Source organism: Metarhizium robertsii (genome assembly GCF_000187425.2).
Source record: "Metarhizium robertsii ARSEF 23 chromosome Unknown MAA_Scf_1, whole genome shotgun sequence".
Taxonomy (NCBI): domain Eukaryota; kingdom Fungi; phylum Ascomycota; class Sordariomycetes; order Hypocreales; family Clavicipitaceae; genus Metarhizium; species Metarhizium robertsii.
This window is the reverse complement of record NW_011942149.1, coordinates 4550695-4570778: the sequence shown is the minus strand read 5'-3', so window position 1 is coordinate 4570778 and position 20084 is coordinate 4550695. Positions and strand designations below refer to the sequence as shown.

General features: G+C 50.8%; 8 protein-coding genes across 8 annotated transcripts; 3 read left to right on the top strand and 5 right to left on the bottom strand.

Annotated features, from left to right (window-relative positions):
* Window positions 1–150: 150 nt before the first annotated feature.
* MAA_02168 (uncharacterized protein) lies at window positions 151–2184 on the top strand (the record flags this gene model as incomplete). Its single annotated transcript, XM_007820166.1, has 2 exons — window positions 151–767; window positions 834–2184. 2 exons carry the CDS (start codon window positions 151–153, stop codon window positions 2182–2184), a joined length of 1968 nt encoding a protein of 655 aa, XP_007818357.1.
* A 541-nt stretch (window positions 2185–2725) lies between these two features.
* On the bottom strand, window positions 2726–4223 carry MAA_02169 (Heme A synthase/Protoheme IX farnesyltransferase; the record flags this gene model as incomplete). The annotated part of the gene is made up of 2 exons (XM_007820167.2): window positions 2726–3797; window positions 3874–4223. 2 exons carry the CDS (start codon window positions 4221–4223, stop codon window positions 2726–2728), a joined length of 1422 nt encoding a protein of 473 aa, XP_007818358.2.
* Window positions 4224–4520: 297 nt separating this feature from the next.
* MAA_02170 (small nucleolar ribonucleoprotein complex subunit Utp14) lies at window positions 4521–7347 on the top strand (the record flags this gene model as incomplete). The annotated part of the gene is made up of 3 exons (XM_007820168.2): window positions 4521–4970; window positions 5025–7052; window positions 7165–7347. The coding sequence occupies 3 exons, from the start codon at window positions 4521–4523 to the stop codon at window positions 7345–7347; spliced, it is 2661 nt and encodes an 886-aa protein (XP_007818359.2).
* A 406-nt stretch (window positions 7348–7753) lies between these two features.
* On the bottom strand, window positions 7754–9445 carry MAA_02171 (Calcium/proton exchanger; the record flags this gene model as incomplete). The annotated part of the gene is made up of 5 exons (XM_007820169.1): window positions 7754–7938; window positions 8008–8515; window positions 8583–8813; window positions 8894–9105; window positions 9223–9445. 5 exons carry the CDS (start codon window positions 9443–9445, stop codon window positions 7754–7756), a joined length of 1359 nt encoding a protein of 452 aa, XP_007818360.1.
* Window positions 9446–12566: 3121 nt separating this feature from the next.
* Window positions 12567–14995, bottom strand: MAA_10709 (nicotinamide N-methyltransferase; the record flags this gene model as incomplete). Its single annotated transcript, XM_011412427.1, has 6 exons — window positions 12567–12583; window positions 12638–13062; window positions 13127–13215; window positions 13270–13581; window positions 13639–13773; window positions 13829–14995. The coding sequence occupies 6 exons, from the start codon at window positions 14993–14995 to the stop codon at window positions 12567–12569; spliced, it is 2145 nt and encodes a 714-aa protein (XP_011410729.1).
* A 1403-nt stretch (window positions 14996–16398) lies between these two features.
* MAA_02172 (glycoside hydrolase family 81 protein) lies at window positions 16399–17282 on the bottom strand (the record flags this gene model as incomplete). The annotated part of the gene is made up of 2 exons (XM_007820170.2): window positions 16399–17105; window positions 17156–17282. The coding sequence occupies 2 exons, from the start codon at window positions 17280–17282 to the stop codon at window positions 16399–16401; spliced, it is 834 nt and encodes a 277-aa protein (XP_007818361.2).
* A 595-nt stretch (window positions 17283–17877) lies between these two features.
* MAA_02173 (Heat shock protein DnaJ) lies at window positions 17878–18827 on the bottom strand (the record flags this gene model as incomplete). The annotated part of the gene is made up of 2 exons (XM_007820171.1): window positions 17878–18635; window positions 18692–18827. The coding sequence occupies 2 exons, from the start codon at window positions 18825–18827 to the stop codon at window positions 17878–17880; spliced, it is 894 nt and encodes a 297-aa protein (XP_007818362.1).
* Window positions 18828–19158: 331 nt separating this feature from the next.
* MAA_02174 (cytidine and deoxycytidylate deaminase zinc-binding domain containing protein) lies at window positions 19159–19665 on the top strand (the record flags this gene model as incomplete). Its single annotated transcript, XM_007820172.1, has 1 exon — window positions 19159–19665. One exon carries the CDS (start codon window positions 19159–19161, stop codon window positions 19663–19665), a length of 507 nt encoding a protein of 168 aa, XP_007818363.1.
* Window positions 19666–20084: the final 419 nt, after the last annotated feature.

The window sequence follows — 20084 nt, the reverse complement described above, 5'->3', positions numbered from 1 at the left end:
TCTTCAGTTTCGCCCCGACGAGCTTTTTATAATTTCACATCTTGGTGATATAGTATTTTCCCGACTATCAGTCCTGCGTTCGTTGCACCCAGACCTCTCAGCCCCTGCTCCTCGAATTCCACACCACCAAGCTGGCCTGCTGTTGGCAGCATGGGAGCTGATATGGCGTCCCAAAATTCCGAAACGACCCCCGCCAAGCTCAGTGCGCCCAAGGACAAGAAGTGTCCTTATTGCAAGCAAGCTTTTACTTCCTCTTCGCTCGGCCGGCATCTCGACCTCTACATCAAAGAAAAGAATCCCAAACCACCAGATGGCCTTCACGATGTGGAAGCTATACGGAAGCTGCGAGGAGGCATTACGAGGCGGCAAGCCCGTGGCTCTCTCGGTGCGCGCAAGGATTCGACTCCCGCTGGAACACCAAGACCTGTCCCGAAACGGGAAGCTTCCAACCAAGAGATTGAGCCAATGGGTGCTGCCCCCATGCCGAAAGACGGCACTTATGCAGCTGACTCGTCTTTTAGCAAGTTCCCCTTTGTGCCGAGGTGGGAAGCTACTGGCGTCATCAATGATATTCCCTCCAAGGGCTCTTGGGATGGGGATGCCGGATCAGAACCAGCGAAACGCCCGCCAATGCAAAGGACAGTAAGCAAGCAAGCAGTCCAAAAGGCCCAATTCGATATGAAGCAGAAGCTGTCAGATGCTATGGACAACGCCCGAGCTGCAGAACTTGCCCTGCGAGAGCTTCTGGGCTCGTGGAGGGCAGCCAAGTATGTGTCTGTCTTGTTCCTGTAAAATGAGACCAACTTTCCAGAATTACGCTCTAACATTTATAGGCAACACATTGATAATAGCTCCATGCCATTTGGTTTTGATCCCCTCTCTCTCGACTTTCCAGCTCTTACACTACAGTGCTTGCATCCGCCGCCAACCCTGTTTTCTTCTACACAGCATCCTACGTCTACATCTTGGTCCGTGCAATCTCCGGGGCAGCGAGAGTTTAAAGCCTTGAGGTCATACTTCAATGAGGAGTTCAGAGCTTGGAAAGTGACGTGTGCAGCTGCCACAACCGCGGCGTCTGAGGAACTCGCTTACCCCCCAACAGGGCATTTGCAGAAAGACACCCGTGACGCTGTTAAAAAGGCCGAGAAAACAGCGGAAAATTTAGAGAGGCAGGTGGAAGAACACCTGCAGTCCGCATATGCTGTGTGGGATTCGCTGCCCGGGCAGCGGCAACAAGAGCTTTGGATCCTAGAACTTGCGCGTGGGGTTGGCAGGAAGCACAAGGAAATGGAAATCATAAAGGAGCAGCAGCATCGATTGAAACAAGAGAATGCACACTTAAAGATGCAGATTGATCAGCTGAATCGCCTGCAACAGCCCCGCGAGTTCAAGCTTCTGTCACCGTCGACTATCCCGATAGATCGCGACGTGATTAGTTATGCATATGAGCAAGGCGTGAGAGGTGGCAAGAGTGTCGGCTTTGACATGGAGGACCGCCACGTGGATATCGCAACAGTTGTCGCCAAGTCGATTGAAAGGTGGAAGAACGTAATTATGTCGACTCGTGTAACCTCGAGTGGAATGAGTGCACAACGGCCATTGGATCAACCAGCTCAAACATCAGTCAACTTGAATAGTCCATCGAGTTCACAATCGCAAGGTCTGTCTCAGACGATGCAGCAGCAGCAACAACAACCAAACAATCAACCTCCAGCTCAAGCCAATAACCCTAGCGAAAAGAGACTGTCCACAGCTAGTACGTCCGGACCTATCAGCGAAAACACGGCCCCATCCACCAGTACCACTGGACCACCATCGATCGCGGAGGAGGAAGAAGGGGATCAAAACGATGATGTCAGCGATCAGGATGCGGATGCCGAGATGGAAGACGACGATAGCTTTGCCATTATGAATGCCTCTCCAGCAAAGCATGCCCACGCACCAATGCAACAAACTGCGGCGCTTGAAGTCCCACGGACCCGAGGGCTTGTCCAACAACAAGGAGCTTCACCAGACATGCGGTTCATGATGCAAAATGGAGCGGCGAGTCCTGTTGGCCGGTCAGCTATGACAATGACTAGGTCAATGCCAAATATGAACATGGCAATGCAGGGAAATCATATGCATGGTAGTGACATGTCCATGATGCAACAGGTACGTGGAGACATGTACATGGAGCAATGACCTGCTAAGGTAGCCTCTATAGCAGCAAGATGCTAAAGGGACTGCCAAGAGCGAACATTTCTGACCATGGAGGCGTGGTTGAAGAACAAAATCCAAAACGGAGCTGGGAGAAAAGACCCAGAGAAAAGTTCGATGAATTTACCCATTTATACGATCCGCGGACATTGTAATGAATAAGGAACCATTTCATTTTGGCGGCTTCTGCAGCTGCTCATGATGTGTTAGTATGAACAACAAAAGTTTTGAGTTAGAATTTTCCAAGCCTTCGGTTCTATTTTCATTTTTCTTTCAGAATTAGGTTCGTCTGCATACTGGGCGGGTGGGTACGCATGTTAACGAGAACCAAGACTTTAATGCAAATACATTCTATTTTGTGGGACACATGAATCTAGAGAAAGAAAATTGAGTCGAGAGACGACGTAACCAACCCGGTATCTATGTGCACCCACCCGTCTTTTTGTTCCCCCTTTATTCTATAACGATGTTGCCTCGTTCTTTTACTTGTACAATATTAATACATTTTCAAGCGCTGCCTGGTTGATTATTGCTTGAGCTGCTTTAGTCGCTGCTCAATCATGCGCAGCGTTGGCCTGGGTACTCTCAGCCGATGTGCCAGGACCAGGGCGCCTGTCAGGACAGCGAGGCTACCAGCCTGGTGAGCTGCGGCCAGGGGGATCGGCACCATGTAAATCAGCGTGGATATACCGAGGGCAACCTGCATGGAAGCAAGATGAACTAGGCCTGTAGCTCCCTTTTTTGCATCCTTGGGCAGAGCGGCAGCGACACGACCCGTCCGGGAGTAGGCAAAGAGGGCCAAAATGGCACAGAACGTCGAAACGGCGAGAATACGATGGTCCATTTGCACGGTGCTGGGGTTCTCGAGTATGTTGCGCCACCAGAGGTCAGAGCCATCTTCCTTGCGGCAGTAAAATTTGTCCCAGAGCTCGGCTTTCGGTGGTGTCAGGCCTAGACCCATCTTGGGGAATTCATTGTAGATGAGGCCCGCGTCGAGGCCGGCAACCAGGGCTCCAGACATGATGGTGATGAAGGTGAGGGTTGCAAGTGCAAAGACGGAGCGGCGGAAGGCATTCAGCGCAGGGTTCTGGAGGGCCCGAAGCGCCGACATGGCGGCTTTGGGGTCGGCAAGGAGTCGGTGCGTGCGGAGGATAGCCAGGCCGGAGAGGAGCATCCACGAGTAGCAGACGAATGCGGTGGCCAGATGTGCAGTGAGGCGGTATTGCGAGACGCGAGGGTGCGAGCCGGGGGCGAACAAGTCGTCCTTTAGACCGGACTTGACCATCCACCAGCCGATAAAGCCTTGGAAGCCAATGAGGGCGGATATGCCTACGAGGTTGAAGGCCATCTTGGTGGTGACTCTCCGGCGGGCGATGAGGTACACGGTGGGTAGGACGAAGGATAATCCAATGAAGCGGCCCCAGACACGATGTGCCCATTCCATAAAGTAGATCTTTTTGAATTCATCAATCGTCATGTGTGGGTTGAGAAGCTTGAATTCCGGGGACGCTCGGTATTTCTCGAATTCGGAGTCCCAGTCTTGTTGAGACATGGGAGGTAGTGAACCGGTAACGGGACGCCATTCCGTGATGCTAAGTCTACAATTTGATTGCATGTTAGACGAATCATGCTTGTGAACATTTACCGAGGTAGTAATGGGCTGATGTTGCGTACCCAGATTCAGTCAATCTCGTCAGACCTCCCCAGACGACGATGCCAAACACACTGACGGCGCTACCAATCAACCAATATGCCACACTCTTGGGGTTGGTTTTAGGTAAAGCCGTCTTGGAGAGTTCCTGGGCGTGCATAGATGCAGATCGGGAAGCAACATGGTCGGCCATTGTTCCCAGCGGCGTCGTGGGTTTCGCGTCCGCAAAGCTTCGAGATCGTACGACATTCAGAATGCGCGATGCGAACCGTGGCCGTGACGCAGCGGTTTGTCGGAGGCATTGGTTGCAGACGAAGAACCTGGAGGGAGCCTGTAGGGCTACCCTCCTTATTCCAGGAACAATGAGAGCCATGCTGCCGTGACGCTGATGGCAACCAGCGACAAGAAGACAGAGGTGCGATGGTCGACGGGTATTCGGAGGAAAAGTCCGTGGTTCCAGATGCCGAACATGAACGCAGGCGGAAATAAGAGTGAGCTGATAGGTGGGACCGCGACCCAAGGGTCCCCGCCAAATATTGGCTGCTCACCGCCAATTTTTTTAAGGCCGGCAGAAAATTGGTGCAAGAGTCTTTCTTCACTACTGCCACCAAAATAGTCGCCACAATTACAAGGACAAAAACAGAACGGCCATTCGTTTCCGAAAAAAAAAATGCCGGGACGACAATCGCATGGCCGGTCATTAATGGCCGCGCCCAAGGCCAAAGCGGGCGGGAAAAAGGGCTCCAAGGCGAGGTCGCAGAAGAATGCTCTCAATGCCTTTGGAATTGCGCAGGATATGTACCCCACGAAATACAAGAGAACGCCGCGAGCAAGGGAACTCGATGCCGAAATTGAGAGAAAACATGGACGAGACGAGGCTGGCGAGGACGAAGACGAAGACGAAGATGAGGAAGAGCAGCCCCGAAGAAAGAAAGCCAAGGGTCCATCACGGGCAGATGACGACGGCGAGGATGGCAGTGACAGTGAAGGCAATGAATGGCGCTTGGGCGGTTTGAGGGACGACGACGACGATTCTGAAATAGAGAGCGATGATGCATTTGGAGATAGTGACAATGAGAAATTTGAGGAGTATTCATTCCGAGGCAGCAAGTCGAAGCCTGTACGTTACTGGAAAGTTGTACGACATACGTGGGTTCTGCTAATGATCTAACAGAAGGATGACGACTCGGAAGATGACTCGAATGATGACGAAGGAGAAACTCTTGGTGCAGATGCTATTGATTTGGCGACCGCTCTGGATCAGTGGAAGGAGGAATCAGATGACGAGCCCGAGGCGGACGACGAATCTGGCTCTGGGGATTCAGAAGAGGACGGAGACGAGTCGGAGGAGGATTCTGAGTCTGACGATGACGAAAGTGAAGACGATGATGATGCCGAAGCTGACCCCGAAAAATTGAATGCGTTGAAGGGACTCATTTCACAGTACGGTGGCGAAAATGATGATAACGACAAAACAAAGTCGAGCGCCGGGGAAAAGCTTTCTCTCAAAGACTTGGGTCTCTCAGGACTGAATGATCCATTAATGAAAAAGTCCCTCAAGCTGATGAACAAGGAAGCCAAAGAGAAGCGACCCGGTGTCGCTCAGAAATTGGCTGTGCCACTCTCCCGACGGGAGCAAGGTCGGCTGGACCGAAGCGTTGCATACGAAAAGACCAATGAGACCCTAGATAGATGGACGGAAACTGTCAAGCAGAACCGCAGAGCCGAGCATATCGTGTTTCCGCTTCCTCAAAATTCAGCCACGGCCGGCCTTGACACTTCGGAGATTCAGCCTCTCAGCTCAGCCAAGCCCAGCAACGAGCTCGAATCTGCCATCATGTCTATCATGGAACAGAGCGGTCTTTCTATGAACAAGGAGCCCAAGCCCAAACCTCAAGAGTACGACGACGAGGGTAACTTGCTCTCACGAAAAGAAGTCCTGGCCCGAAAACGAATGGAGCGAGAACTCAATTCCAGAGAAGCAAAGCGAGCTAAGCGCATCAAAAAGATCAAGAGCAAAGCATATCACAGAGTTCACCGAAAACAACGGGAACGCGACGAAATGGCTGCCAAGGAAGCTATGGAGGAAGCCGGAGAGATTGACTCCGAAGAGGAGAGAGAAGCACAGGACCGTCGACGCGCCTTAGAACGTGTTGGCCAGCGGCACAAGGAGAGCAAATGGGCCAAGATTGGATCCAAGACGAAGCGTGCCGTCTGGGACGAGGACTTCCGCACCGGCTTGACAGAAATGGCAAGAAAGGACGAAGAGCTTCGTCGACGAAAAGAAGGCAAGGCGGGCGTCGACGGCGACTCTGACTCCGATGCAACCAGTAGTTCGGGCAGTGATGACGAGGACGATATTCGACGCCAGCTAAGGGAGCTGGAAGAGGACGACGACGAGCCTCAGTCAAAACTGATGAGCATGAAATTCATGCAGAAGGCCGAAGCGGCCAAGAAACAAGCAAATGACGACATGATTCGTCAAATCCGCCGCGACCTGGATGGCGACACGGCAGACGACTCCGACGACATGCAAGCCGACGACGAAGTCGGCCGCAGAAGCTACGGCACAGCAGACTCATCCGCCAAACCCGCCCTCGACACATCAACCCGTGCGCCCAAACGCAGCCGAGTGCCAGGGCCCCAAGATACAGACGTCGACATCATCATCAACAACACCACCTCCACCACGAAGCAGCCACCAGAACCTTCATCCTCCACAACAGGCGCCTGGTCACGCGGCGAAACGCGGCGCAAGAAATCCGCCCCCTTGCGCGGCGAAGACCTCGATCTGAGCGCCAACGTCCTCGTCGCCTCGCAGCCAAAATCCAAGCCCACAAACAGCAACAGCAACCGCGACAGCGACAACCGCAAAAACGATAGCGACGAAGATGACTCCGAAGCAGAACAGCACATGCCCCTCGCCATCCGGGACCAGGCCCTCGTGGCACGCGCCTTTGCAGGAGATGACGTCGTCACCGAGTTCGCCCGCGAAAAGGGCGAAATCGCCGAAGCAGACGACGACAAGGTCATCGACAACACCCTTCCGGGCTGGGGGTCCTGGGTCGGCGACGGCGTCAGCAATCGCGAGAAAAAGAGGCACCAGGGCCGCTTCCTAACAAAAGTAGAGGGCATCAAGAAGAAGGACAGGAAGGACGCCAAGCTGGACAAGGTGATTATCAATGAGAAGAGGATCAAAAAGGTACAGTTGTTGCCCCCCCCCCCCCCAAATTCCCCGCCGACCGTTTATCGCGTCATTTCATTACGGCATCTTGCCTGGGAAGCAGTCGGACTAACAAGACAATGCAACGTAGAATGATCGCTACCTCGCGACCCAGCTCCCTCATCCTTTTGAGTCGAGGGCCCAATATGAGAGGTCGCTTAGATTACCTGTCGGGCCGGAATGGATGACCAAGGAAACCTTCCAGGATAGCACAAAGCCAAGGGTTCTCATGAAACAGGGCATTATTGCGCCAATGTCGAAGCCAACTGCCTAGGCTGTTTGGCCATGACAATATTTATGGTTTGGATTTTAATGGCAACACGTATAGACAACATGTATCTATAGAGGAAGCATTTCATGGCCAATGTGACTGGACAAGAAAATATATTTGATGCCTCAACGCCGTAATACAAAAAAAAACTCAGTTGTCATTCGACAACCGCACAAACACAAAGAAAACCCCGTCGAGCGAGCTAGACATGGCGGCGTAGAGCCATGGCACCGAGCCAAAAGTTGACAGCGTTTCTGCACTTCCTAGTTTTTTAACCCCCTACCCAAACCCTGATTTCGTCAACAAAAAAAATAATAATACATAGTCTTGGCAGAATTATAACGTATTCAAAGACTTCTTTTCCCGCCACTATATTCAAATTTGCTGGACGCATTTTGGATTGTGACCATTATGAGGATTTACCCAGTAATTGAGCAAAGCTCCCGTCAAAGGCGTCGCTGGGCGTGGCGTAAAAGGCGACAGCGATAATAAGGTATAAACCCAAAAGCATAGCTCCTTCGAGATAATTCGATTTGCCATCTTGGACGGTGTACGTGACGACTAGAACCGATACGGCAAATGCGACGGTTTGGACTAGACATGTTATCAGCATTATTCCTATTTTTAAAGAATGATAGGGGTGTTGCCAGGGACGAAGCTTACAAGTCTCAAAGTGCAACGACATTGGCTGCCCGATAATCCATCCAACAATGACCAGGAAAGGAGTAACACCAAGAGCAATCTGGATGCTAGAGCCAATGGCAACAGCCATAGCGAGGTCCATCTTGTCGCGGAGGGCCACAACCACAGCAGTGACGTGCTCAGCAGCGTTGCCAACGATAGGAATCAGAATCAGACCAATAAACGCCTTGCTGATATTCGCACTCTCGACTATATCATCGATGCTTCCGACGAGGTACTCGGCGCAAATGGCCACCAGGACCGTAACAACAACCAGAACTATGCCGGCAGCAACAGGTCCTATGCTGGCTTCTTCCTCCTCCTCGCCTTCTTGTTGAGTTTCTTCATCAAAAAGGTTGCTGTGGGTTCGCAGTTGGAATACGAGGTACATGATATAAAGTAGCAACAGAATAATGGCAGTGCCTCGTGACAGAATCAGAATGCTACTATTCTTGTCTTGCGATCCGTTCTGAGCTAGGACAGCATAGAGCTAAAAGACAGAGTCAGCAACAGAGGGCCTTGAACAGGTACCACGACTGGCGCAATATACTACTTACGGCTGCGGGAATGACAAGAGAGGCAGAGGATAGCGTCATGAGGGAGCATGTGGTCTGGGCGACGGCGGCGGAGAAAGACTGCTCCCTGCCGTCTCCATTGGTGCCTCGGTGTACTAATCCACCAAAAAGGAAGCACATCCCCATAACAAGAAGCAAGTTGGACAAGATGGAACCAAGCATTGATGACTGCACGACCACAATCTGACCATCTTTCAGGGCGACAATGCTGACCTGTAATATGATAAGAATAGTCAGCTCTGATGTATTTGCTTCCTCAGATGCAAGCCGAGAACCACATAGATGGCACATACAATCAATTCCACAGCGTTTCCAAATGTTGCGTTCAGCAAGCCGCCCATGGCCTGGCCCAATTTACTCGCAAGCATTTCGGTGGCAAAGGAGAGAACCGCAGCAAGTGGGATGATGGCAAAGAAGTTGATGGTGAAGACGGCGGTTGGGTTCCAGTTGAGCGCGCCAGCCACGATGCCGATAGGGACCATTACGAGGAGGAAGTTGACATAGCCTACGCATCGTGAGCAGGTTAGTCGTAAGTACAGCGGAGAGACAGCCATAATAGGCAATCAACCTCGATATATAAATACATAGAGTCAATTCTAGGCCGTACTGGGGAGAGACTTACCGCTCAGGAGGGTCACTTTGGTGATATGCCAGGTATACGCGGCGCTACGCACCGCGATTGATTCGCTGTCATTTCCAGGAGTATGCTCTCTATCAAATAGAAAGGTCCTGACGCCGGTTTTGTGCCGGTGCTGAGTATGATTGCCAGCCTGAGCGGACGAAGCAGACTCGCCATTAATTAGCGGCGTTTGCTCGTTGGCAAAGCGATTAGATCTGGAAGACATTTGGCGATAGAGCTTTTTGGACGACTGGTTGACTGCGGTATAAGCAAATGTGAATTAGCATCAACTGACTGCCGATTTGAAACAGTAGACAAACTACTGCCACAGCTTCTCGATTCGTGCACGGCTTTCGAGGTTGGTCGAGACCGTCCTTGACTGGAGGAGGACGGGGGAGAAACGAGATGCCGAGCTGCTCTTGCCGATAGTATCGGGGTAAAGCAACGCTCGCGAGGGACACAGGGATTGAGAAAGCTCGTGAGAGATTGGAGACGAGCCTTGGTGTCTCTGGCGACAGCGAACAACTGTCGAGAAATACACTAGGTGTGAGAACGAAAGGGAAGGGCGAGAACGTAAACCTGACCAAGGGCCACCAAAAGCTGCCAGGGTGCGGGAGGATACAAAAAAATGGAGCGAGACGTTGGGGTATTGACAGGGAGCAGGCAAAGAGTCGAGAGGAATAGTACGTGTAGATGTATTTGCAGGTGGGGAGTGACGAAGGGATAAGGTAGGAGGCGTGATAACTACTACCTAGGTAATAACCAAGCATTTCTGGACATTCTGATGAACATCCGGGTATCTGGCGCCAGTAGTCTATTTTTGTGGCGTCCAGTGAGAGGCAGGTGAAGTGAGGGTGTGTGGATGGGGAACGGGGTTGTTTGAAACGAGGGCATCTCGAAAAGAACAATCGTGGCCATGGTTTCAGGCATGGACCGGTCCAACAAACACGACAGAGGCCAGTGCCATCGCCCTGGACCTGGACAGCAACAAGACTGGGAGGCCCGGCCATGATGGTGAGTATCACGAGCATTTCGCATCACCAAGTCGGGAGTTGGAGGGCCGGTGGACGGTCTTTGAACACGCTGCCGCGGAAGAGGCGGAATACATGTACTGGCCATGATGGTGGTGGCTATGACAATGATGAGAACTGAGACCGAACTTACACAACCCGCCAAAGACCATTGCTTTGGTTGCCTCGAATTGGCCGACGTAGAGGAGGAGAGCAGGGGGCCTTTGTTCGCGATGAGGTTTTGAGGTTTGATCTCAGAGCTCCAGACAGACAACCTCTATACAGCAGAGTGTGGGTGGGATCAACCGGGGGGAAGACGGCTAGGATAGCGGCACAATGGATCGTGTTCAATGTTGCTCGTGCTCAGACGTTTGGGGGTGGGAGGGCGGAAATGAAGGCCAACAAAGCGGCGTGGTTGACGTGACGATGGACGTTGATATGGATGTTTGGGTGGTGTCGGCGTTGGTGGAGGAGGAACATGAGGCTCATAAAAGAGCGAGTCCTCAATCAATTGCTTGACGGTGTTTCGTGGAGCTGGCGGCGAGCTAACTGGGAGCTAGGCGAGCATCACAGCTAGCAGCAGCTCCCAAATGCCTTAGTCGCGACCAGACATGACTGGAGCTTCACGTTTCAGGCATAGCGTGGCTGCTGCAGCGGCTGCTGTTTGGTCGAGGTTGCAAGCCGCCGCCGCCTCCTCCACTCAAGTGCTGTCGGTCCATCGCCCTCGCAACAAACAGCTTGACCCATCTCACGCGATCGTGTCTTGGCCTTGCAGCTGCATGCGAGAAAGTGGCCCCGGGCCCCTGGTCCTTGTCACCGGTCCCTGGCCAGTCTTGGAGGCCTCCTTCCAACGTCACACCGTCGACATCTCAACCATCCTCGGAGGTGGTAAATTCACACACCAGACAGGCCGCGCCAGTCATAGTTTTGGTTTGCGTCGTCGTCGCCGCCAAGAGGCAAATGCTGTAGTACGACCCCTACGGTTGACGTCGACGTGTTTGCGAGCTTCCGGCTGTACCGCCTCGCGTCCAAGTTTGGGGGTCAATTGATGAATCAATTGGACGACAACTCCGTACCCACTCGTGGCCTTGACAAGGGTCCCAGCGCATCTTTGCCGCCTCGTGGGCTGCCTCGCGCCCCTCGACGCCAAAAAAGAGAGTCTTCAATGTTAATTTGCGTCACTGACATCAGCTTGCAGCAACCAAATCTTGTCCTTGGTTTGCGACCTCTCGGTCTCCCAACTGCGTCATTTAACTGCCGAGTTCACACTCAAGTACCAGACATCATCTATCAAGTTCAAGCAGTCCCGGCCATCGGGGACAGTCTACTCCGTAGAGTACGACCACTTGAGCAGCAGCCATGGCTATGCCTTGGGCGCAGCCACTTTGTGCCTCGTTTTTCGCAATGCTTGTCGAGGCGTTTGTTGATACATTATCTGCTCTTTGCAGGGCCGGCCATTAATTTTCAATTTTTAATTTTTTACTCTCTCCCCCTCCAATGGCACGGCACCCATCCATCATCAGACCCTTCATGGCTTGAGAGGCTCAGAGCCAAGGGCCCAGGCCAACCATGGCGGCCCATATACCTCGGTACCCCATACTCCCGTACTCTCAAACATTTTACTCCGCCCCAAGGTACCTGTACTTAGGCAGGCTATGCACTTAGCCGGCCGTTGAAGCCTCCCAAACTCCAAATAAAGTAGAAAATAAGCTCCTTGGGGAGCAGGGGCCTAAATCCCCTAACCGTGTGGCTCATCGCTCCCAGCTCCCAGCTCCATTAGTCAGATTTGGCAGCATCGCTTTGATTCTGGATGAACTCGTGTCAAATGAGGCTGTGTCACCCCGTCACCACCCGTGCTCCGACTCGACTGTACATAGGTGCTCTTTTGGAACACGCACAGCCAGCTGCGAGTCTGTGACTTCCTAAAGCACCAACTGATCTATCATGTCGTACCAGACATCAAACCTTGACCGTCTCTGAGAATTCAAACGATTGCACCTTTCATAAAAAATGACCCAATGTTAACCTCATCGCACTGCCGTCGTCGGCCTGCAATGGATTCGTGCTATTACGTTTCTGTTCTAGAAATAAATGGCATCAGAGCCTTGAGTCACACCAGTTGGAATGGTTTAACCCTATAATTTTGCACTGCTCCAGAAAACAACCTCGCAGTCCCTTTTCTACTCTGCCATCTATTTTTGCAAATCCAACGGTGAGCCCATCTAAACAAACTTTCTACAGCCATGCTCATGTTAATAAGACAAATGAGCCCTTGCCTGACGCGATTCGCTAATCTATACCAATATGTATATCCCAATAAAGCAATTTCTTGACACCTCAGAGGCAACCCAGTGCTGTTTCCTAGTCAGCAAGCGTTCAACTCGGAATCTTGTGTCATCATGACAAACCTGCCGAATATGCCATGAACCAAGTCATGGATGCGCCTCCGTCAAGCCATTGAGGGTCAAAGTCTCGCGAGGTGAAAAACTCCCATGCCTTTTTTGGTTCAATAGTGGCATAATTACCGTAAATAATTCCTTTCCAGGCGTTCCGAATTCTGTCCACTCTCCCTTTGTCAAAGAATGCCTCCCATTCCTCCCTGACGAACCCTTGATCGCGTACGAACGGTGTTGCTGGCAAGATTGGTATCATGTGTATACCTTGGATAGCCTCAATGTTGGGATCAAAGTATGTCGTGTGATCAATTTTGTTCTCGAAAAGAATTCCCGCCACTTTGTTGCCGATAAACTGCTGCGGTTGCACTGTATTGTCTTTCTTGTACAAATAGTAGCTTTGCAGGCTCCGTGAAATAATGGACAGTTGTAGGTTTCCCCTAAATGCCCTGGTTAGCATTAACTTTGCTGATATTTTGCAATACGTCGCGACGTCAGCTTCACCTCATTTCGAGATCAGAGTTCTTACTGACTCTCCCCCACATTTTGAGCGCGTAGGCACACATCACGTCCTCAGAGCTAGACTCCTGGTCCTAAATTGACGTCAGATACATTGTGGAACAAGTGACTTGATGCGGGCAGCACACCTTGCCATCCATGGCGGCATAAAGACCATGAGCCCAGCTGTGACCATGATACCAGTCAAAGCTGCGCCATAAAGGAAAGAACTTGTCATCTTCACTGGGGTTTGCAACGTCGCGGACCAACAAATTCACGTAGTCACGGTTCGCATTGACCCATTCTGGATCAAGATATCCAATAGTAGCTGCGGCGAGGATATGGTAACCGTAGTGGAAGTGATGGTCGTTATAGTAGGTATTTCCGAAGTCAACTGCGTCGTCGCCCGTCTTGTAACTTGCTGACGAGACTATCCCTCCCCAAGCAGCTACAAAATCTTGCTGTCAGTAAGTACTCATAGCCATCAAACTCAAAATGGGATACTTGCTTTCGTGTACCAGGGGATACTTCTGCTTGTTGGCGGCAAAGGTTCCAAAGGCCGCTTCCAATTGACCTAACCCTGCTTTCGCCAATGCCTCGTCGCCCAGTAGTTCGTGAACAACATACAAAATTGTCGCGAATTTAACAAGCGCCTGGATGACCTCACTTAGATATTGAACATTGCTAATGGGATATAGGAAGTCTCACCTTTCCGCTGAAGTACATGGAGTCCAAGTTGGTTTGTGCGGCAATGTTTTGTGACAATTCCTTGGCGGCCGCAGCGCGAATTATACCTTTGGCCTCGCTGGATAACTCTTTCATGGACCCATTTTCCGGGTGCCAGGGGGCAAAGTCCATCTCTGTGGGCATATGACGCTCGACCATTGCCCATTCAGTACCCTTCACCAAAGTGGCAACACCTTTCGTGGTCGATTGAAGACGCACCTCCTGAACCCGCTTCATTGTTTCACCGTTGAAAGACGAAAGATGATGGGGTAAGGCAAACATATAAAGATGGCCTAGTTGGTGTCCGTTTTTCTGGAACTTGAAAGAGTACGAGCCCTCTTGCCCAAATACTGATCCTGATAATTCAAGTGTTACGGGATAGACTCCTGCTCCATCATCGAATAGATCTTCAGAGCCCTTGCTGCCGGGATCTTTGCAGACTTGCAGTATGCCGTAGAAAGGAGATTTTGATTCGGCCCTGTTGTTATTTATGACCTTCAGATCCAGCTCCTCGCCTTTAGTTCTCCATGCATATACCCTCCACGTTGTTCCATCTTCTAGGTGAAAGTTGTATTTTGTGACATGTTCCTTGGGATTGGTTGTTACGCGGCTGACAGCCTTGAAGAACACACCCGATTGGATCAAGGGCACCGAGCCATCAAATTGTGCCGTAATGTATGCCATTCCTTGGACCAATGGAAAAGATATGGCTGGTTGCGCTGTCTCGTTCTTGCTTAGATGGACCCTTGCAGAAAATGCTGTGATGCTGTCCATCGAAAGAGTTGTTTCCTCTCCAAGTTCCTTGGCGGATATAACCATTGACTGAATACCAATTGGGTTCAGATAAAAGGAAGAAGCCCCATCAAACTTCACTTCGCCGAATACTCTTTGGTGTTCCTCGATATGTGAACAAGACATTCCCCAACTAGCGCTTACACCCTTCCCGCCGGCCCATGCTACAGAATATGGGAATGTAAAACTCGGACATCTTTGGTCACCTAAGAAAAAATTGGAATAAAACTTGTTGGTCTGTAGAGGCGCCTGCGATTGAATTCCCTTGCGACGCACTGGATGATCGTTGCGGACAGGGATTCTGGACGGCGGCGCTTTGGTATCTACGGGCTTAGCAAATATGTCTTGTGATGCCATGGTGGAGGCTATTGCTTGGGTAAAATTCCTAAATATGCCCGTGGCCGTTGGTATTAGCAGAGTTGTTTGTGTCGAGGAAAGCTTGCTCAAGGGCCGTTCTCCTTTTTCTTTCCGTGAAGTGTTTAGGTATGTCACGATATTGCCTGCAGTAGGTGGCTTCTTGTAGCTGATGTTTGGCAAAGCATAGGTAGTAGTGCTCGATTCAGTAGGTGTCTTTACTCCCACAAATTTCGATTCTTTGAGATAATCTTTAACCAAGGTAGACTCTTGATCCGGATCCGGAGTTGTCGCAGATATGTTTGCTGGCAGGGATTCAAGAGTGGTTTCGATTTTCGAGAGTGTGGTGGATGCGTCGAAGATAACCGCTTTCTTACGCCAACGGTCAGTCAAATTGTTGTCTTTCCCTGGGAAATTTTGCCGAATTCCACTTTTTGAGGTCCCTATCGAGTTCGGATACCCTGAACTATACGTTAGCCAGGAAATCCAATGAACTAATACCATATGCAAGTTCATATTAAGTGCATTGCAAGTGAGAACAAGTTGCAGAATTGGTTTGATATAAAGTCCACAGGTCGATTGAATACACTGTACGGGCTGTTTAAGGAGACAGAGGTCTATAAAATGGAAATACCGCGGCCCTTTCACACAGCATTCCAGAGATATGTTGGGTGCCATGTTTCGTTGCTGCGGTATTGAATCACCCGCCCGAGCTAGCCAAATGACAGGAATGTGATTGTCTAGGGCAGAAACATCCAGATTTATCATACCTTGATAATTTGAATCAAATTGCCAACTAAGTAGAGGCTGGTGAATCCAATCAAGCACAGGTGAAGCGTTGTGAATCTTTAGGTGATAATTAATTATCCGTCTGTTGTCGTAATGCGATCAAGGTTGTGACAAGATGAAATGAAGCGGGGGAAAGGAAGAGGGGATCACGCACGCATATGCTTCCACTAGATTCACGGAAAGGGAACCAATCATGACCACGCAAGAAGAAATGCTGTTCTTTCTCTCGACCGTCAAGTTTGTCACCGTCAAATGTGGAAGGAGCAGCTAAACCTGTGGCTTTCGTGGCTAACTCGACTCAATGGAATCGTTGTAGTCCTACGCAAGCATCTACGATGCCGTATCTTGGTCCAAGTTCTTATATGTACCAAGATAATTTGTCCATTACAAGATTCAGGAGACAGTCTTAAATACATCCATCTCCAGCCACAGTACATGTTTGACCGCTCTTCGTCTGTTTCGAACAGGCCTGTTGTTGGGTCGGTCAACTTGACCAGAGGGCCAAGGAGAAGCAGGATGCTGTTGTCGAATCCCCCGATGGCCCAGTCTCTAACAAAGCCAAATCCGAGCAGAACTCATGTTCTCGATCCAAATTAACACCATAGACAAAAAGTATATCATAAACCCAAAGCGCTGTACTTTCCTTTGGCTGAGCCCTGGCGTATCAAGGCCTTTACTCTTGCTGCAGTATCAAGTTTCAGATTTGTCTTCTCTTTCGCCTTTGGTTTGACGGACTCGTGGCTTAAACCTGGGGCTAGCGTCTTTGCCTTTATTTGCCTTGTACTCGTGCTGGCCTCTGAATTGGCTGCAAGACGTTTCTTCTTTCTTTCTGAACCTGCTTGTGAAGCTTCGGCTTCTTTGCGGCAACGACGAATCTCTTTATCGGACAGGATCCAAGGATTATCAAGGACTTCATGGCGAAACTTCGATCTCCTTCCCCACATTTTAACCTCTTGAGCTGTACTTTTCACTATGAGCAGCTTCTCGATCTTTATCTGCTTCTCGTCCCTGAACGTAGACAAGGCGCCCTTGACATCGACTACATCGCCAACGTCTACGTTGCCATATGGCCCAGGCGGATCCAAGATATGGAGAGCACCGGGGTTTGCTGCATCACCAGCAGCCGTTCCAGGTTGGTATTGTAATTCTGCTACATTGTTGACCGGAGTGGGTGGTTGCATATTGATCAACGCTTCAATGCATTTTCCACTGCTGTCATCGATGGTGTAGACGCGTCGGCCATGGAACTCATCTATTGCCACAACTGGTCCGACAACTCGGACCCATTTGATGGGCAAATTTCTGTAGAAGAAAAAGTTTTCTCCTGTCATCTGCATTAGCGCCCGATAACTGCAGTGTTCTTGCGATGCTCACCTTCAAAGCCTGCGTGCTGCTTGAGGGCGTGAATGTCGGACACGCGAAGCAAACACCAATTATTAGCAGTCGGCGACAGGTGAAAGCAATAGCGTGGGTAAGGCAAGACCTGCGCTTGCTCGCTCATGGCATGATTGAAGCAAGTCTCACCCTTTGTGGAGGGTCATGAATCGAGCCCCCAAGCAGGTCAATGGTTATGTGTATGACTGGAATCAATGCCAGGGGCTTGATTGAAGACGGAAATGGAGTCGACGGTTAACGCTGGACAGGGCACCGCGCACTGGTACTTAAGTAGCACTGAGGTCTGCCATGGTTACTCAGGTGCCTGGCGCTGTTGGCCGCCCAAGCACACATGTGCAGGCTCCGCTCAGACTGCCGGCTGCCCAACCCCACTAGTCGATACCTGATGTGCTCACATGCACCCGTTAACTTGTACATGCACTGAGCACTTGGTAAGAGCCGGATTTCACGCAGCTGTGGTCACCGCTGAAACGAAGGGCCCCGAATCATATGGCCCCGAATCATTTGACATTCATTGATCATCGATGTTTCCACGCTGAATGGTAACACGCCGGCCGGAACGAATAACAACAAGTCAGGAGATTGAACTGTCCGTCTATTAAATTTCCATATTTGACAAAGCACAATTGCCCATGTCCTGTAACCCTAGCCTAAACCGTACTCCCTGGTAACCGATACCAAATAATGCATAACCCTTGACCCTATTTCTTGGACTTCTTCGCGGCCTTGCCGCCTTTTAACTTGGCGGCAGCGGCTTGAAAAGCCTCCTCTGAGGGCTCGACATCATCCATCGCTCGCTTTTTGCCCTTCTTTCCTTTACTACTATTAGCTCCATACTTCTCCGTCAGATGTTCCAAGAAGTCTGCAGATCTGTCTTGCTGTCGTTTCTGAATCAAGGCTGCCAGCGCATCTTCCGAGCTACCTTTTGACTTTGCGCCCTTCTTCGCAAACAACATGTCGTGAACGCCAATTTCCTTGGCATGATTCTCCGCCTCCTCTGCCTCAGCTTTTGCGGCCTTGACACGGGCTGCTCGCTTCTTCTTACTTTCCTTTGCGTAGGAGTCGAAGGCTGGCACGTCCTCCTTCGCAATGGCCTCGTCAATAATGTTGCGGAATCTCTCGTCATCTTCGGTGACATCACTCAGCATGACGCGTTCGTATATTTGGTCCATGTCGCCTTTACATTCTTCGTAGGCAATCAAAATATCATCTCTTTCCTCATCAGAGCCCTTGTATTTCTCGGCAAATTTCTTAATTGCGTCCGCAGATATTGAGTCTCTGAATTGTTCCCGATAGTAATCGCTCCAATTGAAGCCATCTGCGTCGACGATGGATTCTGATGTCGACCCGGTGGTGTCATATCGTTTGCGCCGCGCCGGGTCGGAGAGGACGGCGTAGGCAAAGGCAATTTCCTGGAACTTGGCGTGGGCCTCCTCTTTTTGTTCCCTCGTCACCTTGTCTGAGGGTTTCTATTTAGCATAATTAGGATGGCTGATGCGTGTACGTAAAGCTCACCAGGGTGGTTCCTGAGCGCTGCCTTTCGGTAGGCACTCTTGATTTGGTCTGCTGTAGCCTCGCGGGGGAGGCCGAGCACCTCATAGGGGTCAATGACGGGTGGCTCATTATCCACGGAATCCTCGACATCAGACATCTTCGATATCTTTATCCTGGTCCTCTGGTGTGAATCACAGAATGGAGCCGGGAAATTGTGTTGACATGGAGGGATGCAGTGTCACGCGTCAGGACGCGCCTGAGGCTCGGGGTGGACTGGAGGTTTAATGGGCGGGGCTCTGCAGGTGCCAGCACCAAAACCACCAGACTTTGTCAGTCCCGGAATCTAGATCCAATGTCTGGGTTGAGTGCAACCCTCAACGATCTAAGGCATAATAGTTTCGGCCCCCATGACTCGACAGACTCCCTAGTACCCAGCAGCATTATACTAATCAACAAACCTCTTTGCCCCTCCGCATCCCCCATCAGCTATGGCTTCAAGGACAGAACAGGATCACAAGACGCTCATGCGACGTGCCCTGGCATTAGCAGAGAAGTCACCACCAAAGCCGAGCAATTTCCGGGTCGGTGCCCTCTTGGTCAATCTTTATGATGGGCGAGTCGTCGCCGAAGGATACACTCTAGAATGCGACGGCAACACACACGCTGAAGAGTGCTGTTTTATCAAACTTGCCGAGCAGCACGCTACCAAGGAGGAGGGTCTAGTCGGCATCATCAAAACTCCTCACGCATTATATACGACCATGGAGCCATGTTTCAAGCGCCTCAGCGGCAAATTACCCTGCGTCGAGAGAGTTTTACGGCAAAAGTCGTGGATCAGGGAGGTTTACCTAGGTGTACAGGAACCAGAAAAGTTTGTCGGTCAGAACCCTGGCCGAGGGATGCTTGAATCTGCCGGCATCAAAGTTGCGGCAGTGCGGGGACTTGAGGACGAAATTCTCGAGGTTGCAACAGCAGGTCATGCATCTGATGCTTAATGTCAACAAGTCACAGGGACGGTGGTCTGTTCAATGTGGCAGCTGGAACTTGTTACGAAATGGGTTGGCTGACAAAAAAGGCACGGATGTCTAATCACGAATAGTCGTCCGCTTTGAATACACGCCTAGCAGATGCATACGAAGTACAGCGACTATTCAACGATGTATGCACAATAGGCTTCTCAAACGTCATTTACATGGGAATCGACAAGGATGTCTTATCACGAGGATGTTGAATATGACCGGGACTCTTCTTTCTCAATAGGCAGCCACACAGCTGCAACAGTTGTTCGGTACTGCGGTCCTACGTCACTATTTCCGCTGCTGTGAACCAGGAGTAAGCCTCTGCCTTAAGCAGGGGCGAAAAATCGGCCGCCGACTCCAGTAACTGTACCCTGTGATTTGCCTACAACGTCGGG